This window comes from Choristoneura fumiferana, chromosome 3, assembly GCF_025370935.1.
Source record: "Choristoneura fumiferana chromosome 3, NRCan_CFum_1, whole genome shotgun sequence".
Lineage (NCBI taxonomy): Eukaryota > Metazoa > Arthropoda > Insecta > Lepidoptera > Tortricidae > Choristoneura > Choristoneura fumiferana.
The window spans coordinates 9027922-9051517 of NC_133474.1; the positions used below are offsets into that span (position 1 = coordinate 9027922).

General features: G+C 36.5%; 1 protein-coding gene across 1 annotated transcript; it reads left to right on the forward strand.

The window, feature by feature from the left end:
• The first annotated feature begins 999 nt into the window (after window positions 1-999).
• Window positions 1000-23213, forward strand: LOC141426507 (long-chain fatty acid transport protein 4-like). Its single transcript, XM_074085458.1, has 12 exons — window positions 1000-1224; window positions 2501-2651; window positions 5618-5855; window positions 5996-6248; window positions 9588-9789; window positions 10401-10511; window positions 12849-12930; window positions 14221-14351; window positions 16044-16194; window positions 16667-16824; window positions 17706-17859; window positions 21993-23213. Exons 1-12 carry the CDS (start codon window positions 1058-1060, stop codon window positions 22151-22153), a joined length of 1959 nt encoding a protein of 652 aa, XP_073941559.1. The 5' UTR covers window positions 1000-1057; the 3' UTR covers window positions 22154-23213.
• Window positions 23214-23596: the final 383 nt, after the last annotated feature.

Consider the following 23596-nt stretch of genomic DNA (forward strand, 5'->3'; position numbering starts at 1 on the left):
TTGTTTGATTTAATTTGCTACCATTTAATTCTTCGTCTGAGCTATCACAAGTATTGATAATAATTATGATCTGTAATTCGATTCATTTCCCCTTCTTGATATCTACATTTAATTTTATTTTCTCCACTTTCTCTTAAATAATTAAGAACTCGAGACTGACATTATTTTGGAATTTTCTTCTTCCATATAATAATATCAAACCACTTTTTAAGCTGATAGTACGGGAAAAGGGAAATTTCAAATATAAAATGCCTATAAACACACAAGTATACCACCTGAAAGAATGGCCAAATCTGTCGTCGGGAGCCAATTTTGTTCGCTTTGCCTGCTAGACCACAAACCGAGAAGAGTCTCGGTTTGTAACGTTTGATCTCGACTGTACCACTGAAGCGAATTTAAATTTTTAAATGCTCAATCGACGCAAAATTTAACTTTTTTAATATTGAAGAGAACAACATTTCCGGCAAACGTATTGTTTTTATGCTAGAAGCAAAAAACTGAAAGAACAGCAAAATTTTCGCGGTTATTTGGCTATGGTATGGTATGTTTAATTTTTCAAAACGACCGAGTTCGATTCCCGAGCAGAATACAAGTTTTTTTTTTAAATGTATGAATGCAGTTTTTCTTGTTACTAAAATCGATGACATGGTTCCTAAGATCAGATCTTCGAATGTTAGCTGATTTGTAAAGTTTTTGTCTAATTAATGTAAATCGGAATTGGTTTGTTTTGGACATGTTTTTGCTTGAAAATGCATGAAAAAAGTATAAATCTTACATTATGTTTATCTGTTCACAATTAGTAGCACATTCATTTTATAATTTATCCAAATTGAATTACAATCGGATGAATATTCATGGGTCTGTGGTCAATTTAAGAAGAAAAAAGTTTCTTGTGATTTCTGAAAAGTAGTTTTTTTTTGATACAGTCAAGATACAGTGTTTTGTCATGACACGGCAGAATACGGCCTCTGGTTATCAAGTTTTAGAGATGGCAACCCTAAGCACAGTGGGTCGCCGATCAGCAGTCAGCCGCTATTCGTGGCGCAAACAAATCGTGATGTCGTTCGTAGTGGCTGGCTTAGCCGCGGCTTTCGTCGCCGTTTGGCTCTATTACGGCTTTCTCTCCACTTTAACACTTTTTGTACCCTTATTGTTGTTATATGGTGTTTTGTTCCATTGGAAATGGATCTATGTCGCTCTGCGGACAGCTCCGCGGGATCTTTTGTAAGTTTCCTACATAAGCACGTCATCATTATCATATTTAATTTAGTTCGCACTTAAATTACTTATGAAGTAAAAATATATTTAACTGAATCACGCTAGGGTCTGTATCTATTGGATACTATGAAAACTTTTATTATTGACCTTTGTACTTCATTCATTAATATTTGTTTTATTTACACATCTTATTCAATTCACTGTAAGTTTATGCTTAGAAAATAACCTTCTAATTATGCCTTATAATCAGTTCGATTATTTAATGGTATCTAACAAATATCACATCCAACAAGATGGTTAAGTAAATACAAAGAGAAAGCGCTACCATTTAGATATTATTATTAGTCCTATTTGCATAACTATAGTCTTCTGTGCTACATTTTGTGATTAGTGTTTTCTATTAGATAATCATAATTAGGACTAAACTTTTTTTTTGTTGCATTGCATAGATTTTTAATATACTTACTGAGCGGTAAAAAAAATCTGGCCCTCAAATGTATGCAGAAATAAGTTGTTTTATATGGAGAATGGGTCAAATTTTGTGCCGCTGAGTATATCTTTATTTACTGTACAAACCTTCGAAACAATTCAATGATGTGTGTGATTTTCCCATTCTGTACTTGGCTCTGAGAGACATGTATATACAGGCTGGGATGTATTTACTTTTTATCTTTTTGTTGAGGCTTTGAACACTCCAGGTGATCATATCAGCCTCATGGGTGCTCGCTCATTTTCCCTATGCAAGGGACATATTAAAGAAGTGGTAAATGCAAATGGCTTTGTCAGATCTGCTCTGAGAACCAACAATTGACCTGGCCCTTGTGCATGGGGCCCAAACCCCCAAGAACCCTTCTCCTCAAGTCCCGAGCACATTCCAACAACAAATGGGACAAGTCTTCTACCTTCTGGCAAATCCCACACAGAGGTGATGGTTTAACTCTCATCACATGTAAGAATTTCTTTGTTGGGATGTGACCGGAACATACACTGAAAGCAGATAATGTATTTACTTGGATCCCAATAAATGAACATGGTAACTCCAACAGGACTTTAACATAAATTAAATTTGCATCTATTAATAGCTGTTAGATTAAGGTGGCTGGCTTGACAGATAATGAACAACCTAAACCACAAGCTAAAGATTTGAAATTTGGCAGACATATTCCTTGAGAACCATTGGTAAAATAAATTTAAGAAGTCCACCACAGGTCTCTACTTGTGGGACTACTTAAATTTGTTTTACCTTTGTTAATTTAATTTAATACATATATTTTATTTTTAGAGCGCTCTCATGCTATATAAGACTACTGTGGCTCACAAGAACGTTTGCAAAGAAGAACTGGACTCTTCCAGACATGTTCCATGAGACTGTGAGCCAATACCCTGACAAGCCCTGCTTCCTGCACCAAGATGATGTGTGGACATTTAAAGAGGTGAGACGATGGCTGATTGACCCAATTAAATTCACCTTGGCTAATAGAAATAAAGCGTTAATTGCTTCATTATAAAAACTAGAATATACTAGATAGATTGCTGTACTTGCTATGTATAAACAATTGCCATATGATCTAAAAAGAAATTTGATATTCCAGAATTGTATAGGTAGTGCCACAAGAGTTGAAGTGAATGATTAGTTACACACAGCTACAAAAAGAACTGAGTGCACAAAAGGAGAATGAATGAAATGAATGAGTAAATGTCAAAGTCCTGCTGTCATTACACTACATATCCTTGTGTGCGTGATCTCAACTCTGGTGGCACTAAGTATATGTGTGCTTATTGTATGTTTAGGAAAAATCTAATACATATTTACCAATGCCTATAGCCTTTGAAAAAAAAATACTCACTTGAGTCAGGTTTTTCAAATATTTTAATGACATAAATGCTTAACTCAAGTTGTTGGAATAATCTGATGACATAACATAATTTTGCAAAAATTATATATCTATAGGTGCATAGTATATTTAGTTTATACATATAGTAGTTAGCTATGTAAGTGGTAAATATACTTAAACTTTAGTAATACTGAAAAACTGCTGCCTTTCCTTGTTACAAGTTTTTAAAATATTAACCACAAATCAACAACATTGTAATTTTCAATAATTACATTGTTATTAATTATTAGCTTTTGCCCGCGGCTTCGCCCGCGTGGAATTGGGTTATCGCGCGCTGTTTCCTCAGGAACTGTGCATTTTCCGGGATAAAAAGTAGCCTATGTCACTCCCTGGCCCATAAACTCTCTCTATGCCAAAAATCATGTTGATCCCGCTCCGTTTCGACGTGAAAGACGGACAAACATACAATCACACAAATATACAACCACACAAACTTTCGCATTTATAATATTAATATGGATTAAAAGTCTGAATTGAGTGATAACTCCTTGTGCTGACTGATTTATTATTTACCATGAAACAATATAATTTTAAAGATACATACTTAGAAAAATAAACTTCCAATTTAATTTAAAACTTCAAGGTTAATCTTTATCATTTGGATTAACCTTCAACTTGAACAGAAACTGGTTGCTTACGGTAAGCAACCAACTGCCAATAACTCATGATGGCAGCAAAGTGTATGTTGTGGTGTTTTTTTATAGTTCCTAAAAAGTAGTATTTTATTCCCAAGCCCACTTGTAGATTAAATTATAATTCTTATTTACATCTTTCTGTTGTGTTTAACACTTATATTGATAGTGTCAACCACAGCGACCAATGATTCAAGACTCTTTTTGTATTTTTTTTTAATGTAGAATTTTTTGGACTATAATGTACCAACACGGCTTTCATTCACTTTTTCAATTTTGTCAATTTAAGGGTTAATAGTAAATTGTACAACGAGAGCATAAAATGAGCCATTTTACCCAAGACGATCATATAGCCACCCGAGCCGGTATGGCGAGGGTGGATAGACACGTCGAGGGGAAAATGGGTTTAATGCTCGAGTTTTACACTCTCCTTTTCACTTAGATTGCGAGGAAATGGAAATAGCAACAGCAACAGTGGAAACAATAATTCACTTTCTATGTACCTTTTATTTTTTATGCATTATTATAATAATTGTTTTTTTTTTTTATTTTACTGATTTATTATGATTGGTTTGATTGATTTCATAGTTTTATAGAAATTAAAAATTATTTAAAAAATATGTACAAACTTTTTTGTTGGTGGCTGTTGACACCTGATTACCAGCTTGGTCTTAAGTTGGCCTTAGACGAAGATTTTATTTTATGCACTAGAACATAAAAAGTCATTTTATGTCGCCTAGATACAGCCTAAACACGAACTTTACGAGCATGAGAAGTGAAATAGTTATTTGTGTAACAAGAGAGCAAAGTTGTTTTTTGTTGCGAGTGTTGATTTTAAATCCCGAGTAAAAGAAGGATTCTATAATTGAATCACGAGCGTCAGCGAGTGATTCTAGGTTAGGATCCTAAGAGCAGCAAGGTATTCAAATACACGAGATATATGCCCTGGGTCAGGCCCGAGGACATGCCGCCAACAAGCCCGGGGGCATAACCGGCGGATATTTGTGTCGCCGGGCTTGTTGCAGAAACAAGGCAACGGCTAGGCCACCATTGTGCATCAAGTGCTGGTGACCTGATAACGCCAAGGGCATACTCTGGCGGCAAAATCCCGCATTCCAGGCCGCCGGTATAGCGTGTAGGGAGGCTACAAAATATATTTTCACTTCTCATGCTCGTAAAGTTGGCTTTTATGCTGGATCTAGGCGACATAAAATTACTTTTTATGCTCTAGTCCATAAAGTAAAATCTTCGTCTAAGACCAAAGGTAATCAAAGGTAAGGGTCTTAGATTATTTATTTATTTTATGTAAAACTAAAAATTTGTAATTATAAAGCAATGCACGAAAAATAAAAGGTACCTAGTAAGTGAACAATTGTTTCCACTGTTGCTATTTAATTTCCTCTCAATGGAAGTGAAAAGCAGAGAGTAAAACTCGAGCATTAAATCCATTTTCCCCTCGACGTGTCTATCCACCCTCGCCGTACCGGCTCGGGTGGCTATATGAACGTCTCAGGTAAAATAGCTCGCTTTATGCTCTTGTTGTACAATCTACTATTGAATACAATTCGCCTAACATGGAAGTAAACACCATAAATTAATGTTATTTTCTCGAGTATTGTACACGCAAACGGCTAGCATTTTCTCACTTGTGTCAGTGAATCTTTTGTGAGCTAAAAAGCTGGCCCTATACCACGAAGTGAAAAACTTGAACTTCGTATGTTGCCGTCCCGTTGACGCTTGTCATTTAATACGCGAGTGAAAGGGACGGTGCGATACGAACTTCGATTCGCGAGTTTCGTAGTAGCTCTGACACTGACACTAAGCAAGAAAAAGAAGAAGAACTACAATAAGCGATTTGCTTATCTTTCTAAGGTCGAAGACTTCAGTTTACGCGTAACAGCTGTCCTAAAAGCCCAAGACATCAAGAAGGGCAGTGTAGTGGCTATACTGATGAACAACTGCCCCCAAATGCCCGCCATTTGGCTGGGCGCGGGGCGGCTAGGGGCGGTGTGCCCCCTCATCAACACTAACCAACGCGGCAACGCGCTGGTACACTCCATCAATGTCGCTAATTGTGACGTCATTATATTCTCCGAGGACTATCAATCAGGTAGGTACACCTATTGTTAGGTTTGGTAGCAGTTGAACTATCGATGACTTGTATGTGCGGAATTAGAAATTAGTAATCACTTTTATGGCACTTAATACACGCAAAAATCATGATTTTAAAATGTAATTTAATATTTTTAGTGATTCAAGAGGTAGCAGGTCAACTGAATTCGTCATTGAAATATTTGAAGTTCACTCATCGTCCGCTGAACACGACGAATACAGAGGTCAAAGCTAGCGGTGACGACTTTCCTGATCTGACCTCTTTGCTGGAGACCACGCCTCCCGCTCCTTGGACCCTGGCTGATGCCGAGGGCTTCCATGGAAAACTCCTTTATATCTACACTTCAGGAACCACTGGCTTGCCCAAAGCTGCTGTTATCTCGAGTTCAAGGTTAGTCAAATAAGCGTATTTTCTAAGATTTAAATTTTTGTTTTGCTAAGTAGCTATGGCCATTTATGGAGATGGAACGATTGCATTGCATAGTCTTTGTAAAGTTCCGTTCTGGGTTCAGAATTATTGAAATTCATTCTAAATTTATTTACGACATTGAAGGAAATATAAATATTTCTCTGCTGGTGTTCAAAACGACACTAATGACAATATAGTAGGTTAGTTATACTTTCACTTGCAATCTCAATCATGACGGAATGCTTTCTCTTCGCGTGCATACGATAGCCCACGCATTTTCGTAAATGTAAATTTATTTTAACATCTAAAGTAATGATAAATTCCCCTTAGTTTAAATTTTAACAAAATGGTCGTCAAATGTGTTTACATCTACTAACATAATGACTTTACTAGATTGTGCGGTGTTCTATCTCAGAACAGACATATTCGTCGGTATTTTGACAAATTATTATACGAATCAGTAATAAAATATATGGAAAATGTTAGCGTTCATGTTTTCTATCATAAACCGATATCGCGAGTATGCGTTTTTTTTTATCTAGTTACACGAAGTGACCCATCTTAGGCTCCGTTTCCACCAGAGATGTGCGAGGATGTGTTGCGAGGAATGTGTTTTTCATGAACCATTAGAAACTCTTAATTTACCTAACCTCGCTCCGCTCAGCTGTTTCCACTAGAGGTGTGCTGTGCGAAGATAGATAAATGAAGCGTTCCTACTGGTTCATTTGCAACACATTCTCGCACATTTTTGATGGAAACGCAGCTTAAATGGGCCACCCGATATGTGTCGCAGGGTAATGATAAAAACAGGGATTTGATCAAATTCCTCAGGGATATGATCAAGTCCCGGAAGATGATAAAAAACATCGCGTTGTATCATCTCCCTTGCGGAATTCAGTGATTTGATCGAGTCTCCGAGCCGTTTTAGGGGAATGATAGAATTATAGCAATGGCCGATGGATTTCATCATTTTTCTTAGCGATTTGATCAAATCCCTGAGCTGTTTTAGGGAAAAGATAAAACGAGTTATTTAAGTCAACTAGATTCGAACATTTTACTAAACACGTCTAGTGATTTGATCAAATTCCTAAACAGATTTAGGGATTTGACCAAATACCTCAGGGATATGATCAAGTCCCGGGAGATGATAAAAAAAACATCGCGTTATATCATTTCCCTTGCGGAATTCAGTGATTTGATAAAGTCTCCGAGCCGTTTTAGGGGAATGATAGAATTATGGCAATGGCCGATGGATTTCATCATTTTTCTTAGCGATTTGATCAAATCCCTGAGCTGTTCTAGAGAAAAGATAAAAGGAATCATTAAGTCAATTAAATTTGAACAATTTACTTAACACGCCTAGTTTTTATTAAGTCCATTAGACGTAAATAATATCATGGGCATTGTTTTAAGCTTAAAAAATAATTTATACCAAATTGGTGCAGCTGCGGGAATTATAAAAGATTGGCTTCCGAGAAATGCTCTCCAAATGGCTACGACTACCTTTACTGAATCCGTCCCACCGATTACGTTGAGTTTGCGTGAAATTGCGGGAAAGTTATCTATATTCGGATTACGGAGGTCAAGGCTTTAAGAAGTGTACTTGTGTGACATCCAAAGTACAATGCAAAACAAGCCGTTGTGCATGTAAAAAAAATAACGTGTTCTGTAACTCGAAATGCCACAAATCTTATACGTGCTTCAATAAAAAATGAAAGTTTAAACAATATATTTTCTAGCTTGTAAGCATCCCAGTCTAACCACGCTAAAGCAAATTAGTTTACACTTTACCATCACTTCCATTAGAATAGGCTTAAAATTAACACATTGGGACAGTGTCGAGCACTCGGACGTTTACCTTAATAGGTAAAATTTCGGACGATTAGCTTAAAAGGCAATATGTTTTGGATGTTGATTATTTGAATATTTTGATTATTATTGTGTATGTGTATAACGTGTACATGTTACCTAAATGATTACCAAATAAGTATTTTGTATCTTTGTATGCTTATTATTTCATGTCACAAAATAATACGTATTTCTAAAACTGTATAGAGCCTGTCAATTGGCGGTCGCGGGCTTGATCCCCCGCTCGTACCAATGAGTTTTTTGGAACTTAAGTATGTACAAGTACAAGTTCAACAAGACATTCAACAAATTCAACCATGTGTGCGAACCCGCTCTGGACCAGCGTGGGGACTTATTCACATTCCCTCTCACCTAAGAAAGGACCTGTTCCCAGCAGTGGGACGTATATAGGCTAATGATGATGATGATGTATAGGGATTTGATAAAAACTAGGCGTGTTAAGTAAAATGTTCAAATTGAATTTACTTAAATGAGTCGTTTTATCTTTTCCCTAGAACAGCTCAGGGATTTGATCAAATCGCTAAGAGAAATGATGAAATCCATCGGCCATTGCCATAATGCTATCATTCCGCTAAAACGGCTCGGAGACTTTATTAAATCACTGAATTCCGCAAGGGAAATGATACAACTTTACCTCTCTAACTCCTCTCTAACTGGTCTATATCGACTGCTAGAAAATTGTTAGTCATAATGTTTTGTTTGTCATAATGTAATGTTTGACATAACTCGTTTTTTCTCTAAATCCATTTATTTTTCAGAATTGTTATAAAACAAACCTAACCTATAGAGTTCTACAGGATGACCATTTAAAAAATTATGAAAAACGTACGGTTTCAGCGGGAAAAAAAAATATGACTAACAATAATTATGACAAACATTACATTATGACTTATAAGATTATGACAGTCGAAAGGATCCCGATACAACGCGATGTTTTTTTATCATCTCCCGGGACTTGATCATATCCGCGAGGTATTTGGTCAAATCCCTAAATCTGTTTAGGAATTTGATCAAATCACTAGACGTGTTTAGTAAAATGTTCGAATCTAGTTGACTTAAATAACTCGTTTTATCTTTTCCCTAAAACAGCTCAGGGATTTGATCAAATTGCTAAGGGAAATGAAGAAATCCATTGGCCATTGCTATGATTCTATCATTCCCCGAAAACGGCTCGGAGACTTGATCAAATCACTGAATTCCGCAAGGGAAATGATACAACGCGATGTTTTTTTCCCCATATCATATCCCTGAGGAATTTGATCAAATTCCTGTTTTATCATTTCCCTGCGACAAATGTATACATATAAATATTATAATGTACATATAATAGGTGTTCACGTCAAACTGCAAATATCTGCAATTCTTAAAAATCCTAGCAATTTGCGTCACGAATTTAAAATTAGAACAGAAGCCAAGTTTCTGTAATCGGGTTTTTACCATGCTTTTTTTTAGAATCGTGTTCATGGCGGCAGGGCTTCACTATCTAGGAGGCATAACATCTGATGACACAGTGTACTGCCCACTTCCACTGTACCACACCGCTGGCGGTGTGATAAGCGTTGGCCAAGCTCTGTTGTTCGGATGTACAGTCGCCGTAAAAACGAAGTTCTCTGCCTCTCAATATTTCCCTGACTGTATCAAATTTAAGGCCACGGTATGTATGTTCATAATTAAGATGTATTTTTGTCGTTTCTCTTTTTGCCATTTACGTGTGTAGTTAGTCGTTGATCCGTAAGTTCATGGTCGTTTTTTATTGTTTTACCTTACTTGCCTAACGTATCTACTTATTACAAACAGACAACTTATTACGAACATTATACTTGGATTTTATTCACAACTCGTAGTCAAGCTGTTTTTAAGCTGGCAATAGAATGAGATAGTGAATGTGATTGTAATTGCGAGTGCGTTATGTAGGCGAATTATGTAGGTACCTATGTACAATGTACATTGTCATGAGATCGATTTGAAAATAATAAACGCATTTCATCATCTCGGCGTATATTCGTCCCACTGCTGGGCACATGCCTCCTCACAGAATATTGCCATAGCGGATTGAGAACTTCGCGCATACCATTGAATTTCTTCAAAGGCGTGTGCAGGTTACCACACGACGTTTTGCTTCACCTTCATGACATTCATGTTCATTTGATTTGAACCCACGATCCTCTGAGAGTCCACAGATAAAACCACTTTTTTTACCACGGCTTATAATTTTAAATGTATGCCGACTAAATTATTAGCGTGCAATGACCTTTTAATGTTAAGGTGGCGCACTACATCGGTGAAATGTGTCGTTACGTGCTTGCCACGCCTCCGTCGCCGGCCGACACACAACACTCGGTGCGAACGATATTCGGCAACGGCATGAGACCCCAGGTTCGTAAATCTCACTGTATCATTGTGAACACTATTAGTTTGTAACTAACCAGCTTTTACCCGCCGCTTCGCGTAAGTTAACAGTTTTTTTTTTCTTAAAATCTTCCTTATTTTATTATTATTATAAACATGAGACCATATTTGTCCATCGCTGAACGTCATGATTTAAGGCGCCCGCCATTTATTCTGCCCTTTTCCAGGCATAGTGCATATAGCGAGTAGCGACCACATAAATGTACGCAAATATTCGACCTTGCTACATAATCATTATTCGTTTTTAAATTATCCCTCACAGCTAAACAATATAAAACTATGATTAATTATTTGCTAGCTTATCTAAATTTGCTGGGCCTGGAAAAGGGTTAATATTGTTTACAATCGCTATTCCTGAAAATATATAAATTATGAACTAAACCAGACTAGTATTGAATCTCGGAGTTTTTGTCAAAATCATTGTAGGTACAGGTCGTATATATCAGCATTAATAAAGCTATTTTAATTAATCAGCAACACGGCGGTTGAATGACCGGAAAAAACCGGACAAATGCGAGTTCAACTTGCGTGGAGAGGGTTATGTACTTTCCTAGATGTTACGAAAATTTCCTATGGTACTCAAAATTTTAGGTCCAGTAGTTTCATAGATACGGGGGAAAGGGAGGGGAGACCTTGTGCAAAGTCCGCCCGGATTGCTATCGCCATCTTGCTGCAGGTGGTAGGACATTGTGCAAGGTCCGCCCGAATCGCTACCACCATCTTGCTCGTTAATCCTGCCGTGAAGCAGCAGTGCTTGCACTGTTGTGTTTCGGCGTGGAGAGTAACACAGCCGGTGAAATTACTGGCACTTGAGGTATCCCACCTTTGGCCTCTAGGTTGGCAACGCATCTGCAATCCCCCTGGTGTTGCAGGTGTCTATGGGCGGTGGTGGTCTCTTACCATCAGGAGACCCACTTGCTCGTTTGCCATCCAGTCGAATAAAAAATAACACGATACTCATAATTTTTATTTTCTATTTTACCCCTCAAAATCGACCCAAATCTTTAAAATTCATGTATTTACGTTAAATGTCCATTTTTAACTATATTCAATTATTTTTATGAAAAAGACACTTGTTTGTCAATTTCCAACTCCACCGGTGTAGTAGTTTCGGAGTAAATTGGCTGTGACAGACCGACTGACAAACAGACGGACAAGAAGTGATCCTGTAAGGGTTCCGTTTATTCCTTTTAAACCCTAAAAACTTACTGACTTCATCCAAAACAGTATTTCTTTAAGTTTTTCAAAGAATACCTAAATAAATTTTAATTCAGGACTGTATTGTTTATTTATAAAATTTACATTGTGAAATGAATAATGTTAATTAACCTTCATAATAAATATAAATAGCAGAAATGTTTGATATCGTTAGTAAACTTGATTGCACTGCTTGCTCCAGTCATTGGAAACTGAACATAATGGTATACTACCCAAAAGAAAATAGGAGCCACCTAAGGGCCAACATGATAATATATGTAATATAATTCTTTATAAAAATCCTACCTATTCCCGAAAATGGTTTTATAAATACAATACAAATACTTTTCGTTCGCGTTCGTTAAACACAAACATTTCAATTTACCCATGAAACTCAAATGGCCCCTATTTTCTTTTGACTGGTAGGTACTTATAATATTTAGAAAATAATGTCTCATACAAGTAATTACCATTGATACCACGACATCAGTTTTAAATAGTTTGGTTATTATTATTTGTTACCACAGTGTCACGGTTCAAAGTCACTTTAAAGCTTATGACATGTATTTTAAATTTATTTAAAAGACGTTACTTGGGTTTGATAATAGTGACAATTATTTAAATTACCTACTTTGTATTTAACACTGCAACACTGGTTACATAGAAAAGGTTTGTGTTAATATTGTTTAGGTATTTAGTTTTCTATATTTTTAACCCCCGGCGCAAAAAGAGGGGTGTTATAAAGTTCGACCACTATTTATGTGCCTTAAACGGATGAACTAATTTATATGCTTTACCGCAAGCTAATTTAATCGAGATGGTTATTTTATTAGCTAGCTTTGATTAAAATCGTTTAGTCGTTTTTGTGATAATGAACTTTAAAATGACAATCGCGGGGATATTTCAACTTTTCTATATTTGTTATTGATACAGATGCTTTACCGGCCTACAATTTTACATTCTAGATAAGAATGTTACAAAATATGTAATTTATGCTCTGATAAAATTAAATTCTCATGAATGTGATTCATGACTTGACATAATTATACTGAAATTTTATTTGTTTTTTTACTATTTTAAACGAGGCTATGCGTTTTTTTTTTTCAGATTTGGGACGAGTTTGTGAAGAGATTTAACATAAAACGGGTCGCTGAATTTTACGGTGCTACTGAAGGAAACGCCAATATTGGTAATTAATAATATTTCAATTCGATTATTTCTGAAATTAGAGCTTAGAAAAAAAGCTGAAATTAGAATTTTAAATTTATTTAAATAAATTACAAAATCACAACACTGGGAGTTCTCGGCTCGGTATGTAGAACTATGTATGTTTAAAAAATTCAAAACCCTAGGTTAAGTTATTTACATAAACTAGCCCGAATATGCGTCTCTGGCTATTCCCACTGTTGCACATAGCACGCGGCGGTGGCGACATTGATGTTAACTATTAATAATCTCATCTGTCGCTACGAGTAAACGCAAGATCACTTATTTCATAACTGGTGACTGCGGTATAATTAATTCTATTAATTACTTTAACCCTTTGACCATTATTTTTTTAAAGCAATGAATCGAGAACTTTAACGATACGCACAGCATGAATGATTTTTTTTATGATTTTTGAGAAAGAGAAATGTATATATTATTGCAGGGTTTCCGAATTATGAGACGGCAATATGTTTGCCGCTATCAGCCAAGGGCGTTAAGTGACAAGACCGTCATGTCAGTTTGCCGGGGGAACTACGGGTGGCACGACGTATCTAAAATAAATAAATTAAAAACCAATAGATGATAAGAAATAATTAAAACCTAAAAATAAAAATAAAATTAAAAATACCTAACCTGCGAGTTAAGCAACAACAATATATTATATTATAAGATTGCACGCACGAACAATCAACACTTTTTTTGCGAGATTTTTTTACTTCCGTTGTCATTTCTAACTAACACGGCTAATTCAGCAATAAAGGTAAAAGGCAAATTTGAAGTATTGAATTAAGCTATTGCTCCATATATAAATCAATAACAATTGTAGCCTAACCCACCCTTTCCTTTAATAAACACCAGACACTTAACGGATAGTGGCAAATATATTGCCGACTTCATTTTTTTAAATTATCAAATAACAGATTTTTTTTCTTTAAACTTTATATCGCCAATCTTGTCTCTGAAAGTAGAGAATTGTGACTATCGGATAAATCCAGCAAACAAAATTTTATTTACAAACATTTTTGTTCAATTGTAAGGAATAGTTAAAAATCTAAGTTCAGGCCTAAGAATCATCATTTAACATGGGTTGGAATAACGTTTATCTGCTATTCTTTTTTTCGTAAATTGGTACGAGTATGTTCTCTTATGCGAACCAAAAGTTATATTAACTAACAACACGTTCATTGAGAAAAAAATAAAATATCTGAGTCGTATGACGGCAAATATCTTGCCGTTACCCACTAAAGGGTTAACCGTTTTCCTCTTTCAGTGAACATCGATAGCAAACCCGGAGCAATAGGTTTCGTGTCCCGAATAATCCCGCAAGTGTACCCGATCGCCATCATAAAAGTGGACCAAGAAACGGGCGAGCCTATCAGGGACTCAAATGGACTTTGCCAGGTACGAACACACTTCAACTAACTTACGCGGGCGCGTACTTATTATGAATTAGTGAATTAATCTTAACCTGATTTTAAATTTTGACCTTGTAAATAAATAGTGTTGCTTACTATGAATTATAACAGACATTTTTTAGTGTAAAAAACATTAAATACGGCGGCTGTGAGTGCTTTATTGAAGTTGGCTTTTGTAAAGTGTGTGTAGTGTGTGTCGGAGGTTTGTGGATCATAAATTGTTATTTAGTCTTAATGCTGCACAAAAAAATAAACCACGGTTTTAGAGACAATTATTGTAATTATCGAAGGTTTTATAAAATAGCACTAATAAAATCGCAAATTTAATAAGTAGTTAAACATTAAACAACATAGGGTTACGGGCGTTGCCCCTAGCATCTGACGGCCGTCATCTTGGCAGCCTAGCAATTCAAAACCGCTGAATGAAATACGGTTCTTGTATGACGACTCCCTTTAATTTGTAACTTTATTTTATTTTTAGTATTTGTTGTGGTCGCGGCCACTGTAATACATAATCTGTGAAAATTTCAAGTGCCTAGCTATTACGGCTCAAGAGATAGAGCCCTGTGACAGACAGACAGACAGACAGACAGACAGCGGAGTCTCAATAATAGAGTTCCGTTGGCACCCTTTGGGTACGAAACCCTAAAAAGATGTCTAATCTAAAAATCTCTCCCTGCATCATGCCCGGTTGGCTTAAAATGTTAATTGATACTGAACATTTGACGTTGTCAACTGCCAGTACAAGGTCACACGTACCGGCGCTGAGTAGCAAAGTCGAGATATATATTCGAGAATGTACATTTTCAAATGGCACATCACTATTCTTTAGTAACACTTGAAGAAGTATAAAAAAATCGGTCAAGTGCGAGTGCGAGCGACTCGCGCATGAAGGGTTCCGCACCTCCGTACAATGTTTTTAAAACATCTCTGGGAGGCTGAATAGCGCTTTAGACTTTTGCCATGCGCAGCAGCAGAAAAAAAATTAGCATAGCTGTCAGTTTGGTTCATTCGCGGGAAATTCAGTGGACTTCGTATGTTGTGTAATTAAATAATAAGAAGCTCGACTAGTGTGAATAAATTTTAAACTGTATTATAAACCTTGTAAATAGTGTTAAATGCTTAGTATGTTTTTTTTGTGTAATAAACAATAGGTAAACATAGTGATTATACGGTGTGGATTTGGCGAGCGCTTTATCAAAGTTGGCTTCATCGAAGTTCATAAATTGCTTTATTGATTTTGCACAAAAACGAATAAACCACACAATCAGACAGTCACTATATTATATTATTGAAGCTTTTATAAAACATCATTAAAATCGCAAACTTAAAAGGTAAATATTCAACCGAAATAGCTAGTCGTTGCTAGGCGACTCGGTCGCCTTAGCAACGGCTAATAACGTCTTGCAACCAAAAAACGCTGAAAAAAACACGTTTCTTGTATGACGACCCCCTTTAATTTGTAACTTTACTTTATTTTTAGTATTTGTTGTTATTGCGGCCACAGTAATACATAATCTGTGAAAATTTCAAGTGTCTAACTTTTATGGCTTAAGAGATAGAGCCCTGTGACAGACAGACAGACAGACAGACAGCGGAGTCTCAGTAATAGGGTCCCGTTGTCACCCTTTGGGTACGGAACCCTAAAAATGAACTTTATTACTATAATCTTTTGCAGTTGGCCGCAGCTGAAGAGCCGGGCGTGTTTATCGGAAAAATATCAGCGGGCAATCCCGCTCGAGCCTTCCTCGGCTACGTCGACAAATCCGCCTCCGACAAGAAGGTCGTAAGAGACGTCTTCGCCAAAGGAGACTCTGCTTTTATTTCTGGTTAGTGCAATTTCTTCCAGTTGTTTTTACAAATTTGGTTTACATGACGTTGTAAGTGTACATCTTGAGCGCTATGTATGCTTGTGAGAGTTGTGAGTTAGTATTTCTCATGGATTGGAGTAAAATTTAATTCAACATAGATTCCGAACATGAAACTACCGTGAGACTCACTCATATTAAATGATATTGTAACGGATAATTCACGTCTTAAATCGAGATTAGCTCTTAAATCGAGTGCGCGTGTTGCGAAAGCCGCCGAGTCGCGTGCTCCTGAGAAGAAGGGCTCTCGCCCATGTGTCATTTGTCACGGTGAAAATCCACTCTGACCCATTAATATTTTGTGGGCGTAGTAGGCGTGACGCGGTCGCCCACAGTGGCGCCATCTGTCGACGACCACGGGCCTCAGGTGGAATGATATAGAGGGCGATACAATCGTTGCGGGCGTTCAGTGGAAGATACCCAATGTTTGCAGGCGACATCCTGATATCCGACGAGTTGGGCTACCTGTACTTCCGCGACCGCACGGGCGACACGTTCCGCTGGCGCGGCGAGAACGTCAGCACCACTGAGGTGGAGGCCGCCGTCTCCAGGGTCGCGGGCAACAGGGACGCGGTCGTCTACGGAGTTGAGGTAAGCTGTGCTGGCAGGCTACATCTTGATTACTAAGGTGAAAAACCTGCGTAAATAAGCGATAAAAAAGCGTGACCGATTAGTTACCGAAAGCCTATAAACCGATAATTCCTGAGCACCATAGCGTAAATTAATAAATTAACTTGGTCCTGGCGTTATCAAAAATGTACCTAAAACTCCTCGCTTCGCTCGTCATCGTACCTATTTTATCTGAACCTTAAGTGACAGTGAGAGTGACCAGAGTCCACGAAAGCGACAACTTTACGATGTGCCTTGCCCGGTATGTATCTGGGAATATCGACGAATAATTAAGTTATATTTTTTTGTATGTCGGTAAATAGATTTTCTTTTACTATTTTTATTTATTTATACGCATATCATGATATGCCTAGCCAACTCTTGGGCATTTCATGATATGCCCAGGAATTTCATGATCTGGCGCATTTTATTTTGCAATCGAGCAATGTAATTATATTGGTTGGTAAAGCAAGTGGATCGCAAAATGATAACGAACTGCGTTCAATTTCGGGACTCAGCTTATACTTTCTGGTTTTTCTGATGTCTTCTAGTTTCGGTAAGTTTTAGAAATTTTTGTAGAATAAAGGAATAAGAATAAGAGTGGATCCAGACGACTGTAATTTTTTTGAGTTATGAGTCGCGTAATTCCTACTGCTTTCGGTTTTATGTAAAAGTACAGTTTGTGCCGCACGGCGACTAAAAACTTGTTGTACACATTGTAAGAACCAGAAATACGCGTTCGCGACTCATGACTCAGAAAATTACGCTTGTCAGCTTCACCCTAAGATTTTTTTTTAACCATAGTAGAAAATACCTACATTAGATTCAATTAGTAGGATTGTAATGTCGATGCGTTCGCGCAGGTGCCGAATACGGAAGGGCGCGCGGGCATGTGCGGCGTGGTGGACGCGAGCGGCTCGCTCGACCTGACGCAGCTGGCGCGCGACCTCGCCAAAGACCTGCCGGCATACGCCAGGCCCGTCTTCGTAAGGGTAATGGACTCCGTTGACATGACGGGTAAGATATTTATTTATTTTTCAAAAAACTTACACTGCATAACAGTTTTAAACTAAAGCAGCGTTTCAACCAGAGATGTGCGAGGATCGAGGAATGTGTTTGTCATGAACCAATAGGAACGCTTCATTTACCTCGCCTCTCGCTCCGCTCAGCTGTTTCCACTAAAGCGGTGCTGTGCGAGGATAGGTAAATGAAGCGTTCCTATTGGTGGAACCGCAGCCTTACGCGCTGCTCACGACAAACACATGAGAGGATAATAAACATAAAGAAGGGAGAATGAAATTAAATAATAATTTATATGAAAAATATAACAAAACAATAATTCATAACCAATGGTTCCAACGGAAGACCAGCTTGGGACCATTTTGTGACAAAAATTGTCTCAATTTCCGTTTTTAGGGTTCCAGAGCCAAAATGGCAAAACGGAACCCTTATAGTTTCGCCGTGTCTGTCTGTCCGTCCGCGACTTTGCTCAGGGACTATCAGTGCTAGAAAGCTGTAATTTTGCACGGATATATATGTAAACTATGCCGACAAAATGGTACAATTAAAAATTAAAAAAAAAGTTTTTTTATGGTACCTCCCATAGACTTAAAGTGGGGGTGTTTTTTTTTGTCATCCAACCCTATAGTGTGGGGTATCGTTGGATAGGTCTTTTAAAACCATTTACTAAGACGATTTTTCAATTCAGTGATTTGTTTGCAAAATATTCAACTTTATGTAAAGTGCATAGTAGTTTAAGAGTAAATAGCAGCCTAAGGTATAAAATGCCGGTTTTTCTTTTTCCTTCTTCTGTAAATGTCACGAATAAATGTTTTTCTTTCTTTCTTTTTCTTTATAACTTTCCTATACATAATAAAAATTATTATAACAAATCAAAAAGATAAGAACAGGTGGACACACGTGCACCCATCATCTCACAAAACCTCAGACATTCATCACATACGGGGTTGAAACGATAAGTGATGTCACTCGATTATTTCTAAACTATACAAGATATCGAAAAACTAGTTACTGATCCTGCAAGTGCTTCACGAGTTCTATCAACCGGTATCAATAATAGGTTAGGTCAGAGAATAAACTGGATCTATCCGAAAAATAAATGTTTCAGCTTCCATACATTTAGTACAGCGACATGGCACTCGTCTCTTGATAAACATTTGAATCGAATAAACATAATAATACCTAAAAGTGGAAGTTCTTTTTTGTCTCGATGCAAAATGAGTGCAACAGGTTGAATCCTAGCGCAATCGGAATTTCTAACGGACATGGGGCTTGCGAATTACCTAGCGTAAGGGGGGGGGGGGGATGGAGCATTACAAACACAGAGAAACAGGACAGGTATTATCCTTACTAATGAGGTAAAGAGTTTTTTTTTTATTTTATACAATATATGATGTATGTATGTTGACAAACTGAAAACTTTTAGAGATCCCGCCAAGTTGAGCAAAAAAGCGGCACGGCCGTACCATCCTTTTCTCGACGCAGTTTAGGTCATTTTCGACCCCCTATAACTTTGTTGTGGATAAAACTAGAAGCCTGAATTTTTAGTAACCAAACCCAGCAGGCATTGTATAAAACGGTATGTTTCAAATTTTATTCAATTTGAACCAGTATTTTAAGAGTTATAACAAGTTAAAGTTTCTTAATTTTGTCACTCACTGACTGACTGACTGCCTGACCGATCATCAAAAGTCTAAGGCACTTCTAGTAAATATAGAAGCTTCAAATTTAGAATACAATTAGTGTTTAGTGTATAAATCAAGGGAAAACTAAAATATTCTGCAATTTCGGTCCAGTTTTCTAAATACACCAACTGCATAAATAACTTTGTAATCCCATAAAAATGTATCGGATTACAAAGTTACATTTGCAGTGAATGAATCAGTGTACCTGTATATGTATAATATAATGGAATAAGGTGTAGATAGGTCATCATCATCATCATCCCAGCCTATATACGTCCCACTGCTGGGCACAGGACTCCTCTCAGAATGAGAGGGCTTGGGCTATAGTTACCACGCGGGCCTAGTGCGGATTGGGAACTTGGAATTTGAACCCACGATCCTCTGCTACTGTGTAGATAGGTACCTAGATATAATTATGTTCAAAGGTAACTTGTAAAATGGTCAACGGAACAAAAAAGCAAGAATGAGACATGCTTTGTGAAGTTGTATGAAGAAGTAAGACTACAAAAAGAAAAGAGATCCTAATAAAAGGGTCGATCAACTTTTCCTTGTACCGCGTTGCCATGGTTACGTCCCCTGGGCAACTCTTTAAACCATGAGTTTATCCATGTTTTCTGTGGTTATAATTCATCGAGCATACATTTTTGTCGTAGTTACAAGCCCATTATTTAATGGTCAATCTCCTAAGTACATTACTAGCATATATCATAACAGTTTTTTTAAGAAATTCTGTCACTGTTGTCTCTTGGACAACGGGACAGAATTACAAACAAGAAAAAGTTGATCGACCCGAAAAACAAAACTTGTAAAAAAAAAAACAATTCTCGCAACTCAGTTCTCCTACCGTATAAAGTTGAGAGATCCATGTCTTAAGTTATTTATTACGTAATTAGCTAACCTTATAGCATATCAATATAAGTAAAGAATCTTTTATTTTTTAAATAAATAGATTGACTTGGCAATCGCAGAACAATATAATTTAATATGTGATACATTGAGTTTTCATGCGATGGCCCAGTCAATCTTTTTATTTAAAACATAAAAGTTTGTTTTATAATGATATGGTCACTATAAGATGTTGTTAGGTTAGCTAATTACGTAATAAATAACTTAAGACAAAAGGACCCTTAAGCAGGGACTGAATAAATTAACCGACTTGGAATTACATGGATCTCACAACTTTTTACGGTAGGAGAACTGAGTTGCGAGACTTATTTTATTTTACAAGTTTTGTTGTTAAGTTGGCATACTAAATGGGATACTACTAAACGTCAAGTTTTCTTGATTAACATTCAAGTTCAAATATGATAATCAAAATTTGACGCGAGGCGAGGTTAAAGGTCATGTTTTAATCATACTGCAATGTAAAACATACATACGGTTCAATGTTCTTTGATAAGCATTGTTTATGTTTCCATTACGACATTTATTATTATACATCGTTATTAATATACATCGTTTTTATTTCGATTAATGTCAAGAACCTTAAGGTGCAACCTCATGTAGCCGCTCGACGCTCGTTTTCAGCGATAAATCTGGTCAAATGACATAGCAATAAAGCTGAAAATTTTGGGCTTTATCGCTGAAAAAAAAAACTGTTATATTTTGTTTTCATTTACTTCTATTTATTTTATTTGTACCACTGCCACGATTGTCACCAAACGAGGTTAAGGCATCAGCTTCCAAGACCAAGATCATTCCTGCAAGCAGCCATCATGATTTTTTTGCGTCGAGGGAAATTCAAAATAGGGTCACGCGACCAGATATGTCGTTGGAAACGAGCGTCGAGCGGCTACATGAGGCCGCATCTTTACGCATGTCGTAACCAAAACCCCGTCTAACCTACTTATACAAATTCCCTGACCGCGACTGCGATGACAAAGCAATTTGAATTGCAAAATACCCGATGTATAAATTCGACGTCGAAGGTTAGATGGATCAAGTAACTTAGGCTAGATACACTAGAAGTGTGCGAAAGTGCGAAGAAGAGGTACGATGGAAGGAAAATATCCACCAGTAGAAATACAGCGCTGAGCGAGGCTAAAAAATGAAAGATGTAATCCTATTGAGGAGAAGTTTTTCATCGCATACCGGTCAGATTCCTCGCAAATCTCTGTTAGATGTACAGCTTTAACTTACTTATCAAAGGCGTACCATGATGTGTTTTTACCCGAATAGCTCCTGGACTGGTAACTATACGCATCATATCGAACTTAAAAATAAAATAAAAATCAACTTTCTCTGCGTTACAGCAGTGTTAAGTGGTCATGGCTAATATTGGTCATAGAAACAATCCGAGAAAAAAATGATTTTCTGAATCAGTAAAATTATAAAATACCGATGGATTAATTACAATTACAAATTAATTTAACCTCATGACAATAAGATATGTTGCGCAAAATTTTGATTAAAGTTGTTGATAGTACGCGTTTCCTATTGTTTCAGGTACTTTTAAAATGAAGAAAACGGACTTACAAAAGGAAGGTTTCGACCCGAGTGTAGTAGGGAAGGACAAACTTTATTATCATGATGCTAAATTGGGCCAGTATCTTCCGCTTGGACCCGAAGAGTACGAGAAAATTATCAATGGCCAAATAAGACTATGATCTGGATTATTTGTGATTGAACTGCGTGTTGTATGTTGATTTTAAATCTAAATGCATAATAATGTAAGTATTTTTACTGTCGTTTGACGCCTGTGTATTGCCAACATGTTACTAGAATAATCGAACTCGGGATGTAAGATGTCAGAAAATCAAAATGTTGTATTAAATAAAAAATATTCTTTTTTTTAAGGACTCAATCCAATGCCTTTGTTTGTTTACATTCTTATTGGATTTTAGTTATATAAAAGAAATACTCAAATAATGTTTGTTTTCAGTGATTGATAAAATAAGGATTAAGGTACTTAATCTATTAAATTCTACTTTAAGGATGGGTTGGGATTGGGATATTGGTAGTTTCGTTGAAATGTTATTAGTGAATCGCATGAAATTATGTTTCAAATTTTATTTTTATTTATTTGTTAATTGAAATCACTGTTAGTATACTTACGCGCCGGGTTTATTAATGTATTTATGTACTTATGTGATTTTTTATTTTCGATACAACACCACTATTTGTATATATTGTGATATTATGCTTAAGCCAATGTTGTTATCTGATAAAAAACTTTTTTCTGCATGACAACGTTTAAATTAAGTAAGTAAAATCGTCAGCGTAAACAGTATTGACTCGAGCACTTTGCTTTGTACACAACTGACCAAAAAGAAAAACAGTGTAATTGCTGAAATAAGTTGTCATAAGAAAATGTGGCCGTAACGTTTGCTTTATAAATAAATACAAATAGTACTTGAAGTTTAAGATATGTATAGTTGTTTTGTAATTTTCTTGCTTGTTGGAAATGTAATGCAATGCCTAAGTGTTGATCACTATAGTACTGTAGTGGGTCTTAAATATGTCACTCGCGGGATACTTTAAAAAGTTAACTGTATTTCAATTATTCCGGTCGCAATTGTAAGACTGAAAGCCTTTTTATTATTTCTTTGTTCTGTTACACCTACTTCTCTAAGTATTTCTTTCTTGTACAGATGAATTAAAAACAAAAACCAATCGACGATTTTTTTGATATCGCGATGTTTTGAATAAAGTAATTATATTTTTTAATGTTTTTCGTTTTTATTTGATCATTCTGCGGTATCCGATAAGCCTTTGTCATACAAACTGGGATAGAGCAAATCAATGGGAAATAATAAAATGTATAAGTTCAAGTAGGAACAACGTAAAAGATAGTTAAAAAAATAAATAATATAATTGAACCTAATTTTTGAAGCCGTTTAAAAATGTTGCAAATTTGCACTCTGTGGAGTCTAAACCACGATTAGATCTGGCGTCGAAAGATTTGGCATTTCTTGTATATTATGTAGGTTGATTCACAAGAGCTGGTTGTAATGATTTGAACAAAAATAATGCCATTTGCCACTGTGTGAGTTCTTTATTAGGACCAAGGAGATGAAACATCTAATAAGCGTAAAGGTAAATTTGACGTT

Bases quoted from the DNA above. Each gene is read 5' to 3' on its own strand.
- LOC141426507 (XM_074085458.1), top strand. From the start codon at position 1,058: ATGTCGTTCGTAGTGGCTGGCTTAGCCGCGGCTTTCGTCGCCGTTTGG. The intron at 5,856-5,995 runs GTAGGTACACCT...TAATATTTTTAG, and splicing joins CTCCGAGGACTATCAATCAG to TGATTCAAGAGGTAGCAGGT. The intron at 14,352-16,043 runs GTACGAACACAC...AATCTTTTGCAG, and splicing joins ACTCAAATGGACTTTGCCAG to TTGGCCGCAGCTGAAGAGCC.